The following is a 25864-nucleotide window of genomic DNA, read 5'->3' as shown; positions in this document are numbered from 1 at the left end:
CTGGGGAAAAAAGTAACACATAGATCTGACATTCAATTAACATCAACTTTATACTGTTCATGTTATTGGATTGATCCTTATTACCTGAAATACCATTTTGGGCAAAAACTCAAATGGATAACTTTCCATACTTCTCCCTACCTAAGAGTTACATGTACTCTTTTCTCTTACACCATACAGAATATAAAATCAACATAATCCTTCCTTCAAAACTGTTTATTCTCTATAAATATTATAACATATAATTATTAAATTCTACCTAAAGGTATATATATGGACTGGTTTATTGGCATCTCAAATGTTTCTGCTGGGGACACACAACATAGCAGTCATTCTCAGAAGCAGCACACATACACACCAAACTTTTCAAAAAGTGTCAGCAGCACGAATATGTATTAAGAAAAACTCCACACCAATGGTTTGCCCACATTACTTGGCAATGTCCCTTTAATATTAATACACAGAGAAGTAAAATTTTTTCATAAATTTGTTCAAGTATGTGGAACATGTAAAATGCATAAGAATCAATATGGACTTAATTAATGTTATATTTATTTATTTTCCAGCTTCATACAAACTGGATGTAGAAGCATAAACATAGTACATTTCTACCATTTTCAACAAAAATATAACCAATATGTACAATTATTGTATTAAAAATACAAAAGGGATACAGACTCCACCAATGTCTTTCTAAAAGACATACAGGTACAAGTAGTATCAAAAGTATGAGGAAATCACCAGTTAATTGTACATTCTGCACTTGACATCACAGAGCGAACTGAGATTAGCAGTCCTATGGTCTACAATTACTTAATGCTTATATAACATTTGTGCAACTTGTGATAGAGCAAGGATTTTGTATTTCTATATGCACATGAGGTCCATAGCCTTGAGATAAAACTGGCAAATAATGCATATTACATGTAAAATTACAAATGCATAATTGACAATGTGATATATAAGCAAATAGACAAAAGCTGTGATTACAGGAGAATTAAATAAAGCACTGACATTTGTTTGATACAGTGAAAAAACACTGCAGTTCGATCTTTAAAAGTTGAAGCTATTTACTTTTATCTACTGATCAATATGATCAGCTGAGTTCAATGGAAAAAAAAAAAAATCCAAGACCAGCAGTTCCTCACATTTGAGTACTACTCGGATTGGCAGCCTTCACTTCTCCGGAGTCTGTGCAAAAACAACACAAAAATAGAGGGGAGGGTCATTTCAGTCATTATAGGGTTAATAGCAGCTGTGAGCAGGTGGTTGCTACACATTGGCCTTCTCTACACATGCAGTGTTCCATAAAGCCGTTAACAGTTGTGACTATTTCTGCATTGCAAAGGCTGGCAAATCTACACAAGTTGGTTTTCATTACTTAAAAGGCTCTTTTATCCCCTAATGCTGATGTCAATAGATGGAGGTTATAAGATCAGTGTTAACAGCTGACACAAGCTGTGACATCCCAACTTGCCTTCACTGCAATGTTATCCAGTTAATTTTTTTCTTTTATTATAACTACTATATAGTTAAAAAAAAATAATATATATATATAACTTAAAGAAGGGGTTGCCATCTGTCTCATTAGAATAAGAGACTATTTTTAGTATGCCATCCTGCGTTCTCCAAGGCACAGGTGTGAGACACACAGTGTCCTCTTCCATCACCAGCCAGTTGCAAGCGTGCTTTCTGCATTTACACTGGACCCGACTGAGGATGCCTTTAGCACTGACGTTTACAAACTTCTGAAGATCCCAAGGTGGGGCACGTTAAGAGTGAAGCGAGGTGGTCATGGAAAGGCTGCATCCCATAACCTCTGCCTCCCCTTCTGCCCTGCTCAGCCCTGCCATTGCAATATCCTTCCTGGGAGCCCAGGCTGGCAACCCTGCTGACAGGTATGAAATAATACTGTAATCACTGTGCAGATGCAGTATTTGATCTCCGAAACGCACAAAATCATAACAGAGGCATTGTAAACAAGCAAAGAAGCACTGCCTCCTTGAAGGATTTCAATGCATTTTTCTCTGTGTAGGTTAAAGGCCAAATGTAATTTGACGGCTAGCTTATCTCATTATCCCAATGAGACTAAGTGCTAGGATTGTGATTAAAATCTAAAAGGAAGATTTAAAATAAACCCTTCCAGGCATTGGGAAGTGCAGCCAGAGTTAATCATCCTGATGTGATGATCTTGGAATTTGGAATGATACTGTGTGATGTGGCAGACAGCGACAGTGGTAGCTTGGAGATTGCTGCACTGTGCATTTCAAGCAACACAGTTTGAAAAGTGCCAGGGCGATTTCTTCACAGTATTTCACATGCAAGGGGAGAGGGGACAGAAGGGGGAGGGGCAGAGGAAGAAGCCCCATGCTGCTTTAAGGCAGGGAAGGAGGCAAATAGGTCCACCATCCTTTAACTATAGTTCCAAGGCTCCTATTCTAGGGACGTCTTCTTGTGCTCTCCTTTAAGGTGGCTCACTCTGGATCCAGAAAAGCCCCAAGTCTTAGACAGCAGAGACTTGTTCATCTTCTGCAAACACAACAGGATAAGGGAAAATAGAATTTAGTTCATATAGAATGAGACTGCTACTGAATGAAAAAACCTGTACTGTGCTCATGTGTTTTCCATTTTCTTGCATTAGGTACGTATTTTAAAACAATCTAAGTATCTGCACAATTCAGGTCTCCCAAGACGTGCTCCTTTGTAAATTTGTTCTCAAGTTAAGACAATTGCTGTAACTGAACTAGGTGCAGTTCCTCAGCCTCAAGAATGTGACAGCTACTTCTAGATATCAATAGCTTCACAAAGCTATTTCACATTTTTCACTGAAAGTATCTGATTGATTTAAATTAGGATTGAGTAGAAATGGAGTGTAGCTTTAGTCATCAATGGCAGCAACAATTAAAATTCTCTGTCATGCCAATTCTCAAAATTTGAGGCAATTTGATTAAGGTAAACTTAATTTTTTTAGAAGATGTTTAATGGCAAAGTTCATCCTACACATAAAACCTTAGTAACTAAGCAGCTAGGGAGGGAGGGGAGAAGTTAGCCTTTCTAGCATTAAGTAAAACAAAGCATTCAAACGTGTGATTTGGACACTGCCTAAATGTTAAAACCCAAAAATGCAATCCAGCTATGCTTGGCCTCCCTAGAAAAACAGCTATCATTATAGCTGAGCTAAAAGCATGAAGATACAGACACGCTTGGGCAAGCGAGGTAGCAAATGAGTAGTGGGCTTGTTATGTGAAGTAGCTGGTGTCCAAGACTCAATGTCTACAGTGTAAGAATTTCAGGTATAACACAAGTATCCAAATAAACCTGACCAACAATTCTTTATGGGGCAGATGGGCAGGTATTCTACAGACCAGGATACTTTTTTTATTCGTTACATACATTGCTAGTGCCAAACATGAGGTACATATTGGAAGCTTTCAGGACAGGCAGGACTATACCTGGTGAACACAGGCACTTCCAGAGAAGTTGCCTAAGCCAACTGCTTTGTTGTCCAAGATTCAGGTGGACCTACATTCCAAATTTCAGATTTAATTTAGCACGAACTGAATTCCTCCCCTTCCAAAAAGTTAAAAAATAGCAAGTTATGAGAGATGGAAAAGAGCTCAAATTATGGCAAGAATTTCTATGGCAGAACACATTTGCATAATTTGCTTTGTGTCTGTGAAAGCATGGACCATTTTTGCATGCAGCACACTCAAAATCTAACAACTAGAAATTTACCATCTTCTTCTGTGGTTAACCCTTGAGCCGGATAGTGAGCGAGACGTGGATCTGACTCATTTGGTTTATGCCAATGAGGTTTGTTCACAGGCCTGCTGGCTGAATGGCCATGAGACTGCTGCTGTGGAGTTGATGCCCCAGGGGTCTCACATGTCCGTGCCACCATTCTAGACCTCTGAAGTGCTATGTTGTAATCAGGAGGCTTTCTGGTTGGATGTGAACCTCCTTCTGCAAACTCAGCAATAGGTATTCCTACATAACCAGGAGGAGTTGGAGGTGGTTCCCGGTATCGACCCTCTTTCCGTGCTGCAGGAAAAGCAAGAGATTTTTTTTAAGAGAGTAAGAGGAAAATGTCTCAAAGGAAAATAAACAGTGAAAGTTAAATAAACATCAACCAACTCAACAGCCCAGGAGGAAAAAACCTGAAGAACAAAAGTTAACTACCACGTGGGAGACAATGAGATCTTGAAATTAAACCATGCAAGAAAGTACAGTGTACAAAATACACAGGAGATAGCTATTCTTCCACTGGTGATGCATTACTCCAGTAAATTCAACAGATTACATGGGTAATTTATTCAGACTTAACAACTGAACCTGTTCCATCAATTGTATAGAATAAAATGTCCACTGATCAAAGTAATACTGGAGAGTGGAGACCACAGAAGTGGCAGCCACCAAGAATCCTGGCATCTCCACAAGTACACAACTGAAGATGGGCTTTGTACATAAGAGTTCATCTCTTTTGTTGTTAGCATTTTACAGGGAAAAGAAAAACAACAAAACAACCAAACACAATCTGACACATTATTACTCCCCACAAATCTTACTAATTAATGACACATAAGCTACAATTCTAAAAGCTAAGGGAGTGTGCTTCATCTTTGTAATTTCTGTATGCACTCCTGCTCGCTGCTCTTATGGTTGTACTATCTGCAAAATTAAGACTTGAAAGTACACACATAGGAACTGTGACTAAATATAATTTTATACAGGAGATGGAAAGACCACCACCTAGTTTGTGGATGTCACTGAGGTGCAACTGTTTACTTCAGGAAGACCTAACACTGGGCATACTTAGTAGATCTCTCTTGCAGAGAATGTGAAGGGAATAACCAGAATTTTAAATATCCGCAGGGACACACAGCAGAATGTCATAACTCCATTCTGGAGTTCTGTATTTAAAGAAATCACCTGGGGCTGTACTGCTGAACACTTTCTGTGGCTCTAGCCCTTTAACACATGACCACATACCTTGCATTACAAAGGAAAACACAGCAGACAATTTACTCTCCAGAGCTTGTCACACCCTGCATGTTCTTGCACAGTGGAAATGACAACATCACCCTGCATTATGCAGGATGAAACTGACTGAAAGGGCAGTACCAGCTTAAAATGGACTGGTGCTATCTGGATGCAAGATTTTTACAGACTTGAAGTCTTGGTATTATAACAAAAACAAATACTTTCAAATAGATCCTAAGTACTTTTCTTGGACAAATTGTTTTAACTTAGCAAAGCAGTAACTTTGATGCAGGAGAAATTCTCTAGAAGGATAGTATTGAAATGCTGCAAGAGATCAATATCAGTACAAAAGAACAATGTAAAAATAAGGGCTTCTGTTGGACAGTGATATGCAGCATTACATTTGCAGGATAATTAGTTAATAGAACTGAAGTGCATGGAAACGCGTGGCTTGAATTTTCTGATCTCTCTCACATTCTCTCAGGTCTCAAAAAAGTAGTTGATACCACTGCCTTGAGAGACAAGTTTGGACAGGATCGTTCCACATTCTGGTGGAAACCAAGGGTATCAAAGAGTAGAATTAGAGAGTGGCATGAACCAGAACCTGGAGTCCTGAACAGCTTTCTCCTCTTCACAGTTCAGGGATTCAGATCTGCACCCAAGCTTTGAGGCAATGGGCCACTGCAAAGCAATATACTTGGCCAGAAAATGAAAAAGCAGTTTATCACAGCAGTCTCAGCATGACCTCAATCTGGCAGGTTTTTTTAGCTGTGCTAGCAGAAAATGGCTGTTAGATAGTTCTTCATATTAACCTGAAGAAAGTCAAAGTGAAGGGGATTGAAAGAGGCAGGAGTCTGAGATGGCGCAAGGACAAGGATACATAGAAGGGACAATATGAAAAAAATGTTAACCTCTGCCAAAAACACCTTTATATTGTTGTATATATTATCTGATCTTTTGTTGAATTATTATGAATCAGCTCTAATTTCTGAGGAACCTTGTCGGTTTCAACAGTCAAAAGAAACATCTCTGAGTTTGTATTTAATCATGAAGAAATGCCATTTTCAGACTTAAGGAATATTCGCAATTATGATCTAAGTCGCAGAGATGTATGAAGTAAAAAGCTCCTAGAAAAAAAAATCAGGCCACATTTATTAAGGTATCTAAATGCAGAAGGTGGGTGCTTACTGTGAAGAGAAATTCACATTTCAGAACAGACACCTAAATATATCAACCTCTCAAAATACTGTGCAGCAGTTGAGCTGACAGTCATGTATGGCAGACTCTTTTGAAATACAAAGATGTTGCCAGAACTGAGAATCAACAATAAGGTGATATTTTCTCTAGCAATAAATGCACAGTTAAAGGGCAAAATTTGAGAGAGATTGCAATATGTTTGGTTTTGCTTTAAAAATTAAAATTAAAACAAAACAGAGAAAAGAAATTCAGGTTTTAGAACAATACAGAGAACCATAAGCAAATGAAGTAAAACACTTCACATTAAAAAAAAAAAAATTAACTTACCAATAAGCCCCTTTGTACTACTTGATGATACTGCTATATGGGTGGGCATGGGAGCTGGCTTTGACTCCTCTGCTGGTACAGATGTTATGCTGCTGGTTTCAGCTTCAATCGAAACATCCTTCCCCCCCCTCCGCTTTATGGTACCTGTATCACCTTCTGAGTCCTCTCCCCAGTAGCCTGTTGAGGATGCCCAGCTCGCTCTGGACTGTGCTTGATCAAGGCCCTCCCTACCTTGACTTTGCCTGCCATACTTTGTGCCATGATCAGGGAACATCAGCTGGTCCATATGACTGCCCGAGGCCCACAGTCCTGCCCCATCACCTGAACTATCAAAATGAGCATGTCCAAAAGGGAGAGTCTCCCAGCTCCTCTGGTGCTGTATTGTTTGTATGTTGTCATGAGAACCACTAGAACAAGAAGTCCAGCTACCACGGCCACTGTCAGCTGCATCGAGTGAAGCTCTGTCCCCCTGATCCTGTGACAGTTCTTCTGTACTAGGCGAAGAAAGCACAGTTGCTGCAGCATACAGGCCTCTGGTCTCTGACAGTGGTGCATATGAGCTGGATGCACATTGATGAGGGGGAAAAAAATAATAAATAAATCCATTGTTAACCGGAGGTATTTTACAAGACACATGAAGAATTCAACAGTCAAGAGAAAAGCAAACATACTGGGAGGTTGGACTAGATGACCTTTAAAAGGTCCCTTCCAAACCAAACCATTCTGAGATTGAAGGTTTTGATGCAATTTATACTAGGTATTATTTGCATTAACAACTAATTCAGTTTTAAGAATAAAACACTTTTCTTTCATGCTCATTCTTAATAAACAATGACCAAACAAAAAAAGAAAGCAAACTGGACTGATACCCTGATGAAACTTAATGCTTCACTGGAGTTATTTCAAAAGGTAAAACCTTAACTTTGCAGCAGCCCTTTAACAGGCCACATATAAAGGTGAGCAGACTGATGGATAGGGTTTCTTTGGCTTTTCCAGCCATGCGAAGCAAAGGATCAACTGTTAGAAACTGAGTTTTAGCATCTCAGTTTAGGTTTTAGCTTTTCAGATCTGTGTTCTGCTTTGGAAACTGTGAAAGCCAACTTTTCAACAGTTCTTGTGAACGGAAATGTATCTTAATTTTTGGAAACACATGCTACTTTGTAGACCAAGCATGTTCCCTGTAGCCTTGCAGCAATTAAGCAAGGCTGACACTACCACCTACACAGCAAGAGTAAAAACTGACAGTGTCACTTCTGTTTTGCAGCTACCCAGACTCCTGTGTTTTGTCCTTCCAGGGCCACTCACTATGCAGACTGGAAATTTGCTCTTCCAAATATTTAAGACATTCAACTAAACAGTTTGCATAGCCTGGGATTCCCAAAACTGGAGTACATCACTTTTAGAAGAGGCCTACCATCCACAGACCTCTCAGGATTAAACGCCCTGAAGCAATTTAGAGGACTGAAGTATCCAAATAACAGCTCAGAAAAGTAAGTGGAGACTAAATGGGAGCCAGAACTCCAATTATTTTCAGACCAAGGTTCACTGCTAGATATTTAGAGAACTCCTCACAGCACTAGCTTCCCCACCATTACAGAAGTTAATTATCTAGAAAATTACCAAGAAAACCAGAAGCCTGATGTGAATTTTAGCTTCCAATTGTTGTTGACTAGGAGAGACAGTTGGGGAAAAATATTTTTGAGGTTAGATAAATACATTTACTTTTCTATGCAACAGACTGGAAAATTACTATTTCTGTTCTCAGCTTGGTCACTGAGTAACTGAATGAATAATTTCTCATCTCATCCAATTAACTTCCCACCTAGAAAACTGGCTAGGGTACTAGTCTGCCATAAAGAGGGCAACTGATAAGGTCTACTGAGGAAAAGTCTTATTGCTGTTAGCATCATCATAGACTCAAGAGTACAAAAGCACTTTCCTGTCAGAAAATGGAGGATTCTCACAAAACACAGCACTGAAATAGTCTGTTTGAAGAACAGGGGGGAAAGGTATTTGAGAAAGATAAAGGGAAAGTTAGACAAAGATACACATGCCACATACACACTTTATGAAAGTATAATGTATGCAAACACAAATAAAATTCCTACCCTAAGCTGTATTGATCTGGTTCAATCATGATTCTTCTATCAATCCTTCCCACACCAAGATTTGTCTCCACAATGCTGACAGAATGCCTCTGTCTCCTCTCATCATGCAGGGAGACTGGCATAGAGTCGAAAGAGGAATTGCTGACAATGCTAGATCTGGAAGAAATCTCGCTGTGACCAGAATCTGAAAAGTTATCCACTGTGCCACTAGGAGCCAAAGTATAGCCTGCAAAAGGAATATCATGTTAATCAGACTCTTCAAGAAGCCTGCTCAGCTATTGCCAGGCAGCTGGCAATACCACTACCATAGTCAAATCAAAACTATAATTTCATTTACACAGAAGCAGAACCACAAAAGACAAAGATACACAGCAGAAAAATGTAAAGCCATGTATTCTGTCTCTTAATAAGATGTTTAAAATTGTGGGACCGTGCACTATTCATTTATGAATCAAGTGCTCACTTTCCTTCCTTTCTGCTCTCCTCCCACAAATACACTTTTATAACCACATTGCAAAATCTCACTTCTCAAAAAAATGCCTGTATATAAACACTGTCATGAAGGCTGGAACAAAAGAGATGCCCCTGACAAGATCAATGCTAAAAGTGAACCAAAAAACCCTCTCCCACAATTTTTCTCTTCTGCAAAGCAGACACAACATGAAGCACAGATGTCTGAGCTGACTACTTATTACACACTTGGGCTGAGAGGAGACCTGAAGTGTTTCTCAAGAAAGTTAAAAAACACACCAAAGATTCTCAAGGTTTTTTTGTTTGCTTATTACATTCTTAAGTACTTACATTTTTACATTCCAAAAATATAATATTCTATAGCATATATTACCAGAATTATACTTCAATTTGGAGGTAGCATTGATATCACCAGGCTGAGTTAAAAATCTGCAAGCCATGAAATTTCAGAGGCAAATTCAGCTTTTGTTTTAGTACTAAACAAAGTTGTGCTGAATGCTCTTGCCAGTTAAGTTGAAGATCATGAAATAACATGCAAGTAACTGCAGATTTTATTTTTTGCTTTTAATCTACACTTATGTGTCAAGATCACTTCAAGTCATCTATCCCAATTCACTTGCTGAGAACATAGAATTAATGCTGCAAGATTTACCTGAAGGAGCATACCATTTTTGCCTGAAGGAACATACCATTTGCTTCATGCAATTATCAAGTCAATGATTATTTTAGAACTTATAATCATGGTGTACCATTTGCATTTTGCAAAAATACTTTTCCCACTATCAGCCAGGTACAGAATTCCAATTCCTTTTTAAAGAAATTCCCAGGGCTGACCAAATGTGTAGAAATTCACTCTTTGCACGCATAGTATTTGGGAAAAATCATTCTGATATGTTACAAGTACCTGAAGTAATAGTGTGGTCTTCTCTGCCTAACATCCTCCTCTAACTGATCTTAGTAAAGATCACTTCAATAGAGATTTTGGATAGACATTTGTACTTGCCATATTCCTCTTTCTCCTTTTCAGATCTCATTTATCCAATTTGACTTACTTTTCCCTCTTTGTTTCCCTAAGCCCCACCTATTCCAGAAGTCCTTGATAAATTATTTTTCTTGTTACTGTCCTTGCTTCCAAGATGAGAGGAGGAACTGGTTAGCTCCATTAGTCTGGAGTCAGCTTCAGCTGATCAGCCCTGCCCACCTACCACATTAAGAAAAGGCCTGAACTATCCATTTGATTGGAAAGCTAAAAAAAATTATATGTAAGTTTCAAAATCCTTATCATTCCTGTAAGCTTAGGGAAAGTTATTGATACAGGGAACTAAATTAACTTTCTTTAAAAAAAATACCTCTATGAAGTAATTTAAGAACTCAGTCAAGAAAGTTCTAATTTGTAACAGCATTCTTAAAATATTCATATAAATTGTTTGAACAATTAATTAGGCTGCTAGTAAAACACTGTATATTAATGATTTGAATCCCACATAACTTAAGCCTTCCAGTCATACGTAGATCACATCCCATCCAGACACACAACACAGCAAATAATTCCTCTAATAGACTAATGTGCTCAGTGCTGTACAAAGGATTTCAGTTTTGATGTGCACATCATTCCACTGGCAGGAAACACTGATGATGGGAGCAATTTTGTCAGAAGCAGCTATAATGAAGAGTGATCTTCTGCATCAAATCATGTATCAGACCGGGCTGTGTCTTCCTGGCTTTTGCTAACCAAAAGGCTTTCAGGTATCCCTGAAATCAGGCTCCCAATTATCCTTTCAGGTATCCCCTGCTGTGCACTGCACTTCTTGCCCTCTTGTTTACATTATGTGACAAAAATATCCAAATCCTCTCTCAGAATTCTTCAAAATCTATGAGCTTCAGTAAATAGGATGAGAAACATTGCATGTTTAATACCTTTCCTTGGAGAGCTCTGTGGTGAAGTGGGAGGAGAAGACAGCTGTGAAGATGCACTGGATACAGCATCCTCAGATTGCTTCTTGTGACGGTCCAAACTTCCTTCTTCAGATAATGAAAGAATTTTCTTTAAAGCTTGTGGGGAGTTAATGCCTTTAAAGAAGAATGAATGTAGGCAGATGTAAAATCCAATAGAAATACATCTTTCTGTTTCACATAATGCATTTATAGAGCAGATACCATGCAGGGAAAAAAAATTATTTTTTTTCTGTAAATTTGCAAGTTTCTGACACCAGCTTAAATTAAAGTTTCAACCTACTCCTGTTTAAAGTATAGTGCTTTATTTCTGCATATTTGTGAAATTGGTCTTTCGTTTTGGCCACCTAAAATAAATATTTTGTCACAGAAAACACAACCTGGAATTGGTGTTGCATTATACTATCTATACAAAATATAAATCAAGAATATCCATAGTAATGGTTACTGAGAAACTGGAATTTGAGGTTATCTCAGATGGGTCACCCAAAAACTGCTCAAGTCACCAATCCCTTTGGGCAAGTTGAGGAATATACCCTGGTGCAGACAGTAAAAAACATCCATTCTTCCAGCTGCTATAACAGGTAAATACACACCAATTAAGGTTCACAGGCTGCTTTTCTAGATTGCTTTCTTTCCCTTTTGAGAGAAAAGAATTATGCATACACACTGCATGAACTGGCACAACCTGCACATTGTACTAGTAAAAATAAATGCCTGAATCTTAATTGATTAAAAATGTCTCCCCTACATGAGCAAACAAAATTCAGAGTATTAGACCAAATGCTTTGTTGCTCTGCTTACCGAAAGGTGGGAGGTCTTTGACTGGCACTTTCTTGCGGGAGGGATAGAGAGATACAGCAGGGACCTGCAGTGCTTGGTTTGCTTTATGCTGCTGCTGCTGCTGCTGCACTTTCTGCTGGATGCCTGCCCGGGGAGCCACTGGTGATGTTTCAGATTTTCCAGATCGTTTGTCTCCTGTATTCTTTGGCACTTTGCAAGAAATGGGAGAAAGCAAAGAATCACTACTAGCTAAAAGTATTGTCGAAGTTTTAATCAGAGTGCACAAAGTCTACCAACTAATAATTAAAAGCTGCTCAAATGTGTGATGAATACAGCAGGATACATTTAGAGAAAAAAAATGTGGAGGAGGACAAGAGGGAGAGATTCAACTCCATTTAAAATACATGCGTGATCAAAGAACTTTTACTCTCTTCCCAAAACAAAACTTTCATAAAATTACTATTCTTATAATTGTCAAAAACTTAATCAGAAGTTACACTGGGCTATCTATAACTCATTTAGAATGGATATATAATTACTATTTTGCTAAGCTGAAGGAAGGGAAGGATCCAAGATAAAGCATTTCTTCAAATCAAAATGAAACCAGTTTCCAGTATAAGGACTGCCATCACTACAGCCAGAAACACCTGGACATAAAGAAATCTCCTTTTCCCTTTCTAAGGCCAAGATATCCAGGATGACCAACCCTATCCACACCGACAGCATCAGAACTGTACAGAAACTTTTGGCTCCTCAGTACATTTTTGCATGAACAAATCCAAAGAATCCTTGTGTACATCAGCATATCATCTGAAAAGACTCATCTCCTATACAAATGCTATCTTTCTATATTGTTAATCTGCAAGGTGATTTCCTAAAGATTCATAGATGTTCAGGACTTGATTACAAATCTTATTTTCCACCTCACTGTCTAGTTACTGTTCCAAATTATTTCCCTTAAGAAGAAACAGAGGCGTGTTTACCAGTTTCCTTCATATCCATAACAAATAATGCTCACGTGTGTTGGTGGCTGGCTCACACTGCAGAGACAGTGTCTGGAGGCTCTCTTCATCCATTTCCAGGTCCAAGTTTGAGAGATACTGCTTTACTTTCCGTGCCATCTGAGCATCTTCATACAGTTTTTTAGCATTAAGGAAGGAGCTGCGACGGACCCGCTTTTTATGACCCCCAGTCTGTGCAACATCCAGCACAGCTGCATTGGTACTTCCCTGGCTGAGAGACCTGGAGTGAAGGAGGAGCAGGAGAAGAAGGAAAGATGGGGAAAGTATGACTTAGTCCAACATGGTATCACTTGATAAAAGTGAAACGTGCAAAAGATTGCATGAATGTCAGTCTACGGTCAAAGCTTACATGCCTCATTCCAGTAAGTCAAACAGCTATAACAGATAGAAAGATGAGGGTCAGGAATGTTTTTTACTTGGTTACAGGCACTATTACACAAATATTTTAACCTATTCTGCTCCAACTTGGCAATATCACTTCACACATCTAGAAAAGCATTCAAGCTAGCTTTCTCATGTAAGCCAGCTATGCAGAAGATTGGAGCATTAGGAAAAGCTCATGCAGTAAGGCAAAGCTGACAGAAGACTATAATTGAGGTTCAAATTTAAATACACATAGAGATGGCATTTTGATAGCTCTCTCTAAATGCTTTTTAAACCAGACTGTACACCGCTTGGTTTTATAGAACTTTGTAATTTGCTAGGTTGAGGACAGCTTTTTGGAACATGAAATAATCGTCTACTTCATGATGAAATAAATGTCACACACATTTTGATGTGTGTCTATCTCTATGGATGCTATTAATCGTTCCTTATAAAGAGTAGAAATTATGCCTGAATTGCATTATGCAAACAAGTCAGTTTAACAGATACTGTAAGTTTTAACTTGTGTATTTGATTGAGATAATTGCGAATTAGGCATTAAAAAGTTAACAGCCATTTTCAGCTGTTGTAGGCTTACCATTTTATAGTTTCTCTTTTACTGAAAGTCACTTCCACTGGCAATTTGAAATGGAGGTGAGGGAAAAAGAACACCCCACTCATATCTAAAACCACTTCTAAATCATTTACAACTTCTGTGTTTTAACATCAAAAGCAAAAGCACTCCTGGATTAAAACATATTGTCAGTAAAAAAGGTTAACAAAAGAAAAACAAAAAGCACCAGAAAATTAAAAGATAGCAAGTAGGAAAGAATGCAAATGGTAAGGGAAGAATTTATGTCTGTGTGTGTTGTCTCCAGCCACTTACCCCAAACTCCTCCATTTCTTCTTCCTGCAAGTGAGAGCCAGGAAGAGTAAAGCATGGGTTTAAGAAGAGACAGAGAAAGATCACAAGCTCAGAAAGAAAAAGACCGGACCTCAGGACAAGCAGTTCTGGAAGCCCACAAACATTAAAAGAGCCTTGCCTTGGCACGAAGTCATACATTACAAACTCTTCCAGCTCAAATTAAGAAAGAGTATGCAATAAGCTGGTCTAACATGAAGCCAAAAAGCATTCACACCAAGTTTTCCAACGCTACTAGGTTTCTACTAAATAAAATGATAAGGCTGATAGAGACCAACATTTTGAAGAGACCAGTATATGTGTTCAGTATCACCCCCTGCCCCCCCACTGATAGAACCACATTTTTGTGAAATAAAAGGCAGCTAACTAACAATCTACATTTTAGTTTACATTGATAAACAAATGATCTCCCCAGTTCCAGAACACCACGTGATTTCGGTAAATTGCTAACAACAGAAAAACCTCCATAAAAACCTTCTCCAGTACAGCTAGGCCACCTGAAAAGCACCTCTTGCTGATGCTTTCTCACAGCTGAGAAAAGCTCCTCCTAACATAACACACTTACCTGGTTCTAAACATTAAAGCAGGATCCATGTTCACAGAGGCCATGCGGCCAACATGACGAATCTCCTTTGCAATCATTCTCAGCTTCTCAAAATTGACCAAGCCCTCCACTTTTGAATCATTTCCTACAATCAACAATTAACAACATCAGTTATCAGGTAGCCAAGTTAGTTTTCCTTAGCTTGTAAAAGATGACATACTTCTGATTTTACCTTCATGAAGGAATGTAAGGTCTTTTTTGATAACAGGAAACAGAGGAATAATGGGAGGCTGTAGATTTTGGCTGTTAAGGACATTACGATATTTTGCCATATTCCTGGATGGATCAAACAAGTCCTGTAGATCTTGAAACAGTTTTTCATACTTGCTTGGAAGCTTTTCCCAAGTAGTTCGGAGCCTTGCCACTGGTGCTAAATTCAGGCCACTTGAAACAAAACCAAAAAAAATTGCAAAAAATTATTTCAAGAGCAATAAAAAATTTCAAGAATAGAAAAAACCCAAAGAAAATATTCAAGCATTTTCATAAAAGACAATATTTAGGGTTTGATTTTTTTTTTTTTTTTTGTTAAATTATTTCTGCCTAACTTGGGAGACTAAAATAAATGCCTTTTTTTTTTTTTTTAATATGTATAAGCACACATATTGGAGCTTCCTCTCTTTCTTTTACTTCTAAAACTGAAAAAGGTTTTCTGTCTGATATTTCCAGTAGTTTTTTTATTCTTATCAGAAGATCTTTACTTAATATATAACATGACAGTCAGCTATTGACTATTTCATCCAACCCACTGGTGATATTAAAAAAAAGACAAAAAAAAAGGGAACATATCATGGCTTAACGAATTCAAGATATGTATAAAATTATGAGCTCCCTTGGGGAAATCAACCTATTCATTTATGATACTTTTATTTTTCTTCATATAACTTCCATTTATTTTGTTTTTAAATTAATGCAGTATTTTCCCTAGTGCCACATTCACCAGTAACTATTGCCTCACTGTCTTGAGCAGTAAGTGTATAATAGTGGCATTACAAATAACATTTCAGCAAACATTTCAATGTCACGTTCAGATCACTGGAAAATACCCTCATTATTGAATTGCCAAGTGTTGATATTAGCAGTATTAAATGGTTCATTGTGTTAAATAGTGTTTTATTTTAGACTGGCATGAGCAAGACACTGGTTTTCACTTAGAAGTAGAATTCTTAAGGGGCAATACCTAATGATGGCAAACATGGAGTTGAAGTTCTTGCATTCTCTGCAGTGTAGTGCTATCTTAATGAAATGCTTAATGATCTTCATCCTTTTCAGTTGGTTGGTTTCTCTTAGAATCTCAGAAGCAACCCAGAATGTTTCTTGATTTATCACCTCTTCAAACTTTTTTAGATTAGTGCAACCTGTTTTTGATTTGAGTTTAAACAAGTCATCTATGTATTCTGTGGGTTCAATATTACGGAATAGCTCAAAGTTTCTCATGGAAAGTTGGGTAGCCACCTCAACAGTACTGAGCTGTAGTAGGGAAATTTGACTTTCCCTTAGTAATTCTTGAGCATCTTCATCTGAACAAAGAGTTTCTGTTTCCATATTGTTCTTCAGGTAATACCTGTAAAAAAAGTTCACAAAGACTAAATATCAATCAGAAGTTGTAAAGGAGCAATTTATTATCAAGAAACAATTAATAAATAATGCTCCTGTCAACAGAACAAACTCAATAAACTGTCATCACCACTTTTAGCTCCCAGTCTCCAGCTTTACCTGCCACTCAACTGTATCCTGTCAGCAAGCTTGGATAACTGATCAGGAAGTCTCCTTTGCTTGATTACACCCTCAGGTGTGACAGAAACTTCGCACAGTGAATATGCATCAGGGGTTGCAGTCAGAGCAAACTCCCTAATAGCCTGGATGACCACTTCTTTTGCTGTTGTGTCCTTACTGATCATGATGTAGCGACTTTGCTGATCTGCCTTGAAAACCCTCAGCACTTGATCTGGTAAGTCTGGAAAAAGAAATTAAAATCAAGGAATGCAATTTAGTAAAGGAAAAAAAAAAATGGTGTAAGATCATGCAAGAGTATCAGTTCCACTGAATGTAACTACTAGAATCTAACCACTAGTGCTATCAGTTTTTACTTCAGTATCATGGTTTTTGTAATTTTGTAATGAAAGAGTAGTTCTGTTGACAACCAAGAAGAGAAGTTAGTTAGGCTATCAATGGGGCAAGCCACAAAAATATGCTAACATTTCCAAATTTGAACAAACTAGTGAGCACTGTGATCTTCACTGGTGTTGAGTCCTGGCAAATTCCATTTAAGTCTGAGAAAAATCAATGGCACTCAACAACAGTAGTACATACGCCGACATGTAAGCAGTTGTACCTGGGGCAGTACAATCCCAAACACAGAGGCTGCACAGAAAATAAGACTGAGAACAGCCCTGAGGAGAAGGACTTGGGGGTGTTTGTTGGTTGATGAGAAGCTCAACATGAGCTTGCAATGTGTGCCTGCAGCCCAGAAAGCCAACTGCATCCTGGACTGCATCTAAACAGTGTGATCAGCAGGTCAAGGGAGGTGATTCTCCCCCTCTACTCCACTCTCATGAGACCCCACCTGTAGTGCAGCATCCAGTTCTAGAGCCCCCCAGTACAAGAGAACATGGAGCTGCTGAAGGGAGGCCAGGGGAGGGCCACAAAGATGATCAGGGGGCTGAGGCACCTCTGAGGACAGGCTGGGTGAGTTGGGGTTGCTCAGCCTAAAGAGAAGGGTCCAGGGAGACCTTACAGCAGCCCCCCAGTACCTGAAGGGGTTCAGACAGAAAAGCTGGAGAGGGACATTTTGTAAGGACACAGAGATAGAACAAGGTGTAATGTCTTTTAACTGGAAGAGATCAGATTTAGATTAGATATTGGGAAGAAATTCTTTAGTGTGAGCACGGTGAGACACTGGCACAGATTGCCTGGGGAAGTTGTGGATGTGGACTCCACTCCATGGAGGTCTTTGAGGCCAGGTCGGATGGGGCTTTGAGCAACATGGTCTAGCAGGAGGTGTCCCTGACTATGGCAAGGGGGTTGGAACTAGGTGATTTTTAAGGTCCTTTCCAACCCAAACCATTCTATGATATATATAATATATATCATACATATCATTATATAAAAATATAAATATATATCACAAGTCATATATTTAATATATACGATATATATCTCATATATCGCATATATCATATGATTTATGATATATATGCTTAAGCAAATTAGGGAATGGAAGTGTTAATCTTCCTGAGAATGTTTTCAAGAAAATAGACTCATTTACCTATGTCTGACACTCAGCCATGTTTCATACACAACAGGAAGAGATGTGCATCTAGGAAGTATCTAGGAAGATACATGCATCATGGCCAACATGCATGTGTACACAAACTGCAGTAGTGTTAATGCACACAAGTACTTGATTATAAAAAATACTCTCTCCTTGATATATTTAAATTATAACAATAAATGTGTAAGTAAGAGACTGAAAGCTTCCTCTTAATTTCTCCGTGCCAGTGTTTTAGTAATTAAGAACTAAAGCAGCCAGACAGAAAAACACAGAATATCTAAATATATTATTGTTTTAAGTGACTGATGACAGAAAACTTACTGTGAGCACCTACAAGGCAGCTCTTTTTAGGAAATCTGGAAAATTACCACCCTAACTCCAATTGTTGGATTTGATATTTCTATAAGCTATATAGAATATCAAAATCCACATGCATTTTTATATTTCCATTAATGTAGTGAAATATAGACCATTAATAAATTGAAATTTCATTGTTATCAGTGTGTTATAATAGGGGAAAAAAGAGCTAAAATTGTACAGCTATCCCCCAATGCATTATTTTAACCAACAAGTATTTTCAATTAATTTAATTTCTTCCTCCTTTTACAAATAACCTCTTCCACCTGTGTGTGGTATGACATCAAGTCATTATTCTTCCTTTAATTACATTGCTTTAAAATAAAAAAATAATTTTCTTTATATCATAAAGGTCACATGAACAAGAAAATAGGTAACAGAAAGCCTTCTGAATCTACAGCCAAAAAAGCCTGATCATTATTAAAACAAAACTGAAGAATCAGTGGCAAGATGAAAACACTCACTTTGATACAAAAACAGTCTTTTTTGACAAAACCTGAATGTGCATAACATGTATTCAAATTAATAAATATCTATTCAGCAGCAGAAATCTTATGACAAAGGAACAAAACTGAATGTCTTCCCATTGCTGCTTTATGTTTCCAAAATAATAATTTGGAAAGCATTAAGATAGATCTCTCTGATACAAATTGATTTAGATGTCACAAATGCTGTTTGTTTAAATATATTCGTTTACAAATTTTGTGCAACTAAGCCCATAACTTTTAAACTCACAGTAGTATTTTTGCAGCTTGAGAAGCACTGGTACTGAAATACATTAGAACTGAGTGACTACACCATCAGGTACACATAATGAGTGCCAGCACAGTTCAGTTTTTAGCCCTTTCTCAGTACTTGAGTCAAATGTACAAATACCTCATAACTATCAAGCCAATTTTGCCTTTTACCACCAAATCCCTATTGACCTGTCTTCCTTCAGTAATTAGTTGAAGAGCCATACAGAGCAGTGTCTGAAACATTGGAGAGAAATGTTGTCTGCATTTTTTGACATCTTAAAGAAGGCAGATGCCAAAGGCACAGCCTTTCAGAGACATTTAACATGTTGGCTCTTTAGATCTCGTTGCCTCTTGCTGTTGCAGAAATACTTGCCACACAAAGAAATGCCATGAAACTACTGTGAACACCACCAAGGTGGCAACTCACTTAATGCTCCCAAGAAGCAAGTGTTTTGTGCAATGAGAAAATAACCTGTTCTGCTGCATCACTGAAATCAGTATGAAGAAATGCAGAGAACAGCAAATAAAAAGAGTATCTTCTTTGTACTGTATTTCACTCTTCAGTGTCTCAGGCTGCATACCTATCAGAGCTGGTAGCAGAAGTGCTACACAGAATATAGGGAAGTCTGCCAGCAATTGAAATGATTACACCTATAGCAATGGTAGTGAGTAATTCAGCACAATAATTCTTAAATAAAACAGCACTTGAAGAGAATTGTAATCACCCCCCTTCACTCCTTTTGAAAAAAGGAAACTGGAGTGGCAGGCTGAAGAATGCAACACGATATGATAGGAATCTAGTCCCTTGGAAAATCTGTATGTGGGGGGAAAAAAAAAGGACCAAAGACTGGCAGCTCATCATTACTATATTATTTTGACTTCCATTTGAATAGCAGAGACAGCACAAGAGAAAAGAAATCAAAGTGCTATTGACATTTGAAATTTAAAAATAAACCTTTAAAAGTGTATTTGACAAAGCCTGAGCAAATCAGAAGAGAAACTAAAATTACTCCTTGCAGATTCCAAGCTGTTCTCATTTTCTCCTCAAAGACTACCCTCCCAAAACAGCAAGTTGTTTTATTTTCTATCCTGAGGCATATTCCTCAAAGCCTCAAAGGATGGCTGTTCTGCCACTTTTCTTTTTCTTCTCCAGTGCATTCAATTTCTTGCAAGCTGCCTCCATCTCCATCTTTAAATTAGTCCAAGATAATGAAATAAGAATGCAGGCTTTAATTTTTTCCAAGTCTTCAAGTATACAGAGCTATAATTCAACTCTTCTATCTACAATGCAAACATCTCTAAAGTCCTTAAGGTATATGCTTTTCCTACGTCAGACCTCCTTTGCTCTCCCCTTCCTACAGAGAGGAAAAATAAATCTGATAGACATCTGGGCAAATTTTAAGCTGAGGGGAAAAAAACCCAAAAAAACAAAAAAGAAGAAGAAAAAAAGCTGTCTTTTAAATGAGAAAGCACTGATTACCTTTCTACAAAGATAAGCTACAATGGTGAAGCATGGCATTACATCATTATTTATCTCCTTTCCTCAGCACAAAAGGCAAGCAGTAGAATGTTATTCATTTATTAAATTCCTCTAAACTCTACTTGTGACTGAAGGATCTTCAGACCTGCAATGCCTTTCTTGTTCAATTAATCAAGTGAGAGCTGTGAGAGACAGTGATGGCCACAGCTCTGGAAGACAGCCAATTGCTGTGTTCAGCATCAGTGGCACATTCATTACCTAGATCCATCTGGTTGAAAAGTTGGGCTGTTGTTGATAAAGAATATCTTCAAAGTGTTGGATACTAGTCATTAAATAGAATAGGAAAATACTGATCTTCTCACTTTCACAGGAGCAATTTAGACCCTGGGACAAAAATCACAGCCAACCTTCTTTTAGTCTTCTCTATACCTAAAAAAACCTGACATGAACTGATGTTCAGTATGATAGCTTCTAGTACAATGATTACACTAACTTAGCCAGTATGCATGCTGATGTTTAAGCACCATCCCTTTAGGCAAGGTTTGAAATCCCTCAGGCTTAGGAGGGCACCGAATATTTGGTTCTACTTTTGAGGAATACTCTACAGATTAAACTGAAATAACCACATGCCTGCATAGCTACCATCACCATATCCTCCTCCACAAGTGAAGTTTTAATAGCAAAGATTTGGATACTTAACTCAGAGAAGGTTTACTGCTAAGAATCTTCCTCCAGCCAGATAAGAGCCCAAATCCCAACACTGCCAGGAGCTCCAGCTAAACCCTTCTCGTAAGATAAGGCTCTAAAGTTTCTCATATTCTTCCCTTTTTTCTCTCTCCCTCCCTCCCTCACATGCTTTGCTCCTCTCTACTAAATGTGGTTTTTTTAAAATCTATTTCATAAGGGAATTTTAAATCACAGTCTATACAAAGAATTCAGGGCAGGGTGACTAGAAGGAACTCAGAAACCCTGTCCCTTACAAATGCACTACAAGATTATATTAGTCTGCTCAGAAAAAGACTGAAATGTGTCCCATGTCTCAAGTCCAAACCCTTTTGCCTTACTATAAGCTAATGATCTGCTATTCTATAACTGTAAAATACCTAGCAATATAAGTTTTCACTGGTCAAGAGTATCATACCAGTAAGAGGCACTCCGTATACTGCATATCTGAAAAGTAGGTATCTACTACATTAGGGTGAAGTATATTGGAACAAATGTAATAAATCCTAATACATAAATGTGGCTCATCTGTGGTGACAGCTAATAAAACTCCCATGCATCTTCAGACTATGGAAGTCCAGAAATAAAAGATCAATGAAATAAAGTTATAAGGTCAGGAAGAACAACAACAAAAGATCCTTACCTGGAGTAGTATTGAAGTCTAAAATGCGGTGATGAGACTGCAACAGATCAGGATTACTGGATGACAGGGTTCCACTGACAGGTAAAGCAGGAGGAATGTGCTTTGTTTGCCTCAGTCCCACAATGCTGTCATCCTGAGACTGCCCAATTCCAATGTCACTGCAACAACAAATAAAATCAGGACTTACAGACATTCAGAGCTTGAGCTACACTAGAGGGGTGCAGGGACATCTGTATCACTACATTTTCACACTTCCAGTTAGTAAAGTGATTGCTATTTAAAAGTTAAAATTCCCCTGACAGCAGTGCTTGCTGTCTACCTCCATCAACAGCACCCAAATGTCCCCTCAAAGTGATTAGATCTGCTTAATCACACTACCCAGAGATCCTCATATTCACCACGAAGCTCTGAGAAGATGCTAGGCTCTTCATATTTTGATGGCTTCTCACAGCAACAAAGATCTTGATTCAAATGATGGGACATAACTCATCATTCTTGCACCACCCCATCAGCCAAAATTTGACTAATACTGACGTCCCCTTAGTGCTGTTTTGTATGACCTGAATTTCACAGATCTTTCAGCCCATCACAGACAGGATTTGCACCTGTCCTTCAGGAAATATTGTAGCCACACAGTCTAAGACTTTCCAACAGACAAATATGAGAGGAGCATCAAGATCTTCCATCTTCCTAACCCGTATCACTTTCTGAGTTTCAGTTCACTGAATGTGACTGAAGTGATGCCAATCAACTCGTTAAGCATCTGCACTTGGGTGCTATCAGTAACCCCTCCAAAGTGTCTCACAGTTGTAAATAAAGTATTCTGTGATAAAGGTGAAGGGTTTTGCCTATTAAACTGTGAAAGGCCATGTCCTGAAGGAGGTCAGTAGTGCTAGATGGATCAGAGACTATCATCATATTACAGTAGACTCTAATTTGCCTAAGGATTTTGAGGAGTTCATAATCATCAAGTGAATCACAGCAACTGCTACAGGACAGAGCTGGAGCAAGCCATTGAATAAAAAAAAAAAAAAAAAAAAAAAAAAAAGCAAGCAAATGTATCAAGCAAATCCTTAATAAAATGGCCTGCGGGTGTAAAACGTTCAATAGGAGCCATTATAAAAATTTAGCAACTATAGGCAAAGCCTTTTTAAAAGCCAAGCACATCTAAACCTCTATTCTCACACGTAAGTAAAGCATAAACCAGAACTTATATTTCACTGCAAGCTGCTGCACCTCTAAAAAGTCAAGCTCCTAAATTAAACGATGCAACACAAATGACCATTTATACCCTAATTTTGGGCACTTAAGCTTTTGTCTAGTGTTCTAGTCATTTCAGAGAACCTAAACAGAAGTAATTAAGGGCCTGATAATTATCCCTGTTGAGCTGTTGCAGTACAAGCATCCTTTTATGCTTACCAATGAATTACTTTACCCAGTGCACACTTGTACCACTTCTTTAAGTGCTATGCTTTAAGAGAACAGTACTCTGGGAAGTTAGGACAGTATCTCTGGGCAGTCAAGGCACAGTTTCAATTACAAAGAAACAGCAACTGCTTTTTAGAAGGCAATGCAGCCTGAAAAAGGTTGTTTCTCTCTATGATGTGTTTGGGTTTGCTTGTTGTTTTGCTTTTAAAAAACAAGATGTCTATTACCAGATATTTTATTTGACTGTAATGTGTAAATAATATGTAAAGTGTAAACCAACTCAGCACACAGCAATTTTATGAAAAGCCCCAAGCAAGTCAGTCTTTCACTACAACTCAAACCATTCCCAGTAATTGACATCTTCTTTCCACTCCAAAGCACACACAAAAAACCCAAAAAAGTAAATATCTGAACGAGTTCTAAGTTATGCAAACAAGAAACAAACCCCAGAAATTCAGATACGGAAGTCAACACTAGAAAACTCAAGCTCCCATGAAGATCAACTGCTCCTGCTGGTAGGTAAAATATTTTGTTATGTCCAGGAAGGGAGATTGTGGTTTTCAAGAAAATGCATTTCTTTTGCTTTCTGTACATGTTTGCCAAACAGGAAGACACCATTAACTATGAAATAACTTCCCTGCTGAATGACAAACAGGGTAGAATGGATAATGGACTGGCAAAGCTGTCTGAATGCTTTACCCTTCAAAAAACAGTCTACTGTGCATCCCACTGCAGAGATGCAAATAGACAGAAGAGGGGGATGCTTCTTTGTCCAGGATGCTGTGCTATGAACCAGGCAGAACTTTGGTAGCTGTTCCCAACCTTTATTTGGAGCAACTAGGCCTACAGACCACAAACCCACTGTGCATTAGAAGAGTAAAGAAAGCAAAGAGAAAGAAAGCAAAGTGGAGGCTGAAGCCCTTTATGCGATGCCTCATAGCTGGTGGAGAGGCAATTTGCCTGTAGATGTGGACAAAATGGTGCTGTTTATGCAGTTCGAGAAGCTCCTTGACATTACTGGACTAAAAAGCAAGACTGAAGGCAGGCATTAGCACCTGCTCAAACTGATTTGTCTTTGATATCAATTTAATATCTCAGGAAGCAGACAAGCTCCCTCCTTCTAAGAGCAACCCCATTCTAGTTTAAGGATTGCTTTTATCTGAATACATTCTGGAGACCTCTGCAGTATTCACAGTCAAAAACAGGTGGACAGTTTCACCACAAAAGCTGACTAATTAAGCCTTTAAATACCTACTTAAATGAGTAAAGCAAGTTTTTAGACTCTTAATTTCTGGTATATAAACGCATGTAAGAACAGGTAAAGTCTCTTAACATGTGAACTACTAATAATCATTAGGAAGAACAAGATAAGAATTTCTATGAAGTAAGGGTGGGGAAAAAGCACAATCAGGGATGTCTACAGCTACACAAGTCTATCCAGAAACCATGCAGACACAAATGACTGAATGTCAACAGGCTTTGCAGACTAATTGCTATATATAACCCAAGAAGTAAAGCTAGCAAAAGGAAAGGAAATTAGGTCAAGTGCACTGCTTTTCTTGAGTCTTACCCAAATAGGTCTCTGCACAGAAAAAGTGCAAAAATGAAAAAAGAAAGACAAAAAAATTTTATGCACAAACTGTGAACAATGGTGAACAATGCAAGAAAAGCATACCCCAAAGTATGCATGGCCCATTAGAGTAACAAACATACAAGACTGGTGAAATAATAGACAACATTCCAAAGGCAACCATCATAAAATGAGTATTTACAGATCCTCCTCTACTGAAACGTTCTTGCATCAATTTAAGAAAGATCCATTATTTAGATATATTATTTTTAATTCCTGTAACTTTTACATTACCAATTTGCTATTTATAATGTTTCAGAACATTAGCCAAACTTTTTTTTTAAATCATAGCCAAGAATAATTTCTAGATTTTCAGCACGTGTCTTTATCATGAATTTACATAGATTTCTTCCTCACTGATGAAAAGAAAAATTGCAAAAGAAAACACTGATTATGCATAAACTACTCTACACAATTCTTCCCATTGATGCTGTCTTGTCCAAGAAATAGATTCCCATAAATCCACATAAAAAACATTTCTCTATTCTTTCTAACAATCCTCATCACACCTCTATTTCTAAAATGTATTCATAAAACAAAGGGTATCAGATACCATGTTTAACTTTCATTAAAAACATAGTCAATTCAATCAACAACACAAGACAGAGTTTTAACTTTAGTCTGCCTTACAGCAGTAAATAGAAATTCTTATAGACTGCTGGAATATGGTGTCAATTGAAATTATTGCAATCAAAATGATATGCAAGCAAATGTCCTTGCAGTGTTATTCTGAAAATAACTGCCTGGGATGCTTCCACTTAACAGTCCTCTTGGAAGAAAACAGTAAATAACATGAAGAATACTTATGTCATCAGACTATCTATAAATAGTAAAATATGCCTGGATTGATGTCAAGAGCTGCACT

At 38.0% G+C, this 25864-nt stretch overlaps 1 protein-coding gene across 15 annotated transcripts in view; it reads right to left on the bottom strand.

Annotated features, from left to right (window-relative positions):
- Positions 1–419: 419 nt before the first annotated feature.
- The window catches only part of RAPGEF2 (Rap guanine nucleotide exchange factor 2), a 180103-nt gene continuing 154658 nt past the window's right edge, over positions 420–25864 (bottom strand). For 5 of the 15 annotated variants that reach the window (XM_071743060.1, XM_071743061.1, XM_071743069.1 and 2 more), the window contains 13 exons: positions 21942–22099; positions 16444–16684; positions 15908–16291; positions 14903–15114; positions 14692–14815; positions 14091–14114; positions 12838–13061; positions 11841–12029; positions 11001–11153; positions 8613–8838; positions 6505–7064; positions 3736–4041; positions 420–1191 (listed from right to left, as the gene is read on the bottom strand). In XM_071743060.1, the coding sequence (XP_071599161.1) occupies positions 1145–1191; positions 3736–4041; positions 6505–7064; positions 8613–8838; positions 11001–11153; positions 11841–12029; positions 12838–13061; positions 14091–14114; positions 14692–14815; positions 14903–15114; positions 15908–16291; positions 16444–16684; positions 21942–22099 (2848 nt within the window). In that variant the 3' untranslated portion in view covers positions 420–1144. The other 10 variants (XM_071743062.1, XM_071743064.1, XM_071743072.1 and 7 more) reach the window with 6 other exon arrangements.

This window comes from Heliangelus exortis, chromosome 4, assembly GCF_036169615.1.
Source record: "Heliangelus exortis chromosome 4, bHelExo1.hap1, whole genome shotgun sequence".
Lineage (NCBI taxonomy): Eukaryota > Metazoa > Chordata > Aves > Apodiformes > Trochilidae > Heliangelus > Heliangelus exortis.
The sequence above is the reverse complement of the archived record's forward strand: the minus strand, read 5'-3'. Positions and strand labels throughout refer to the sequence as shown.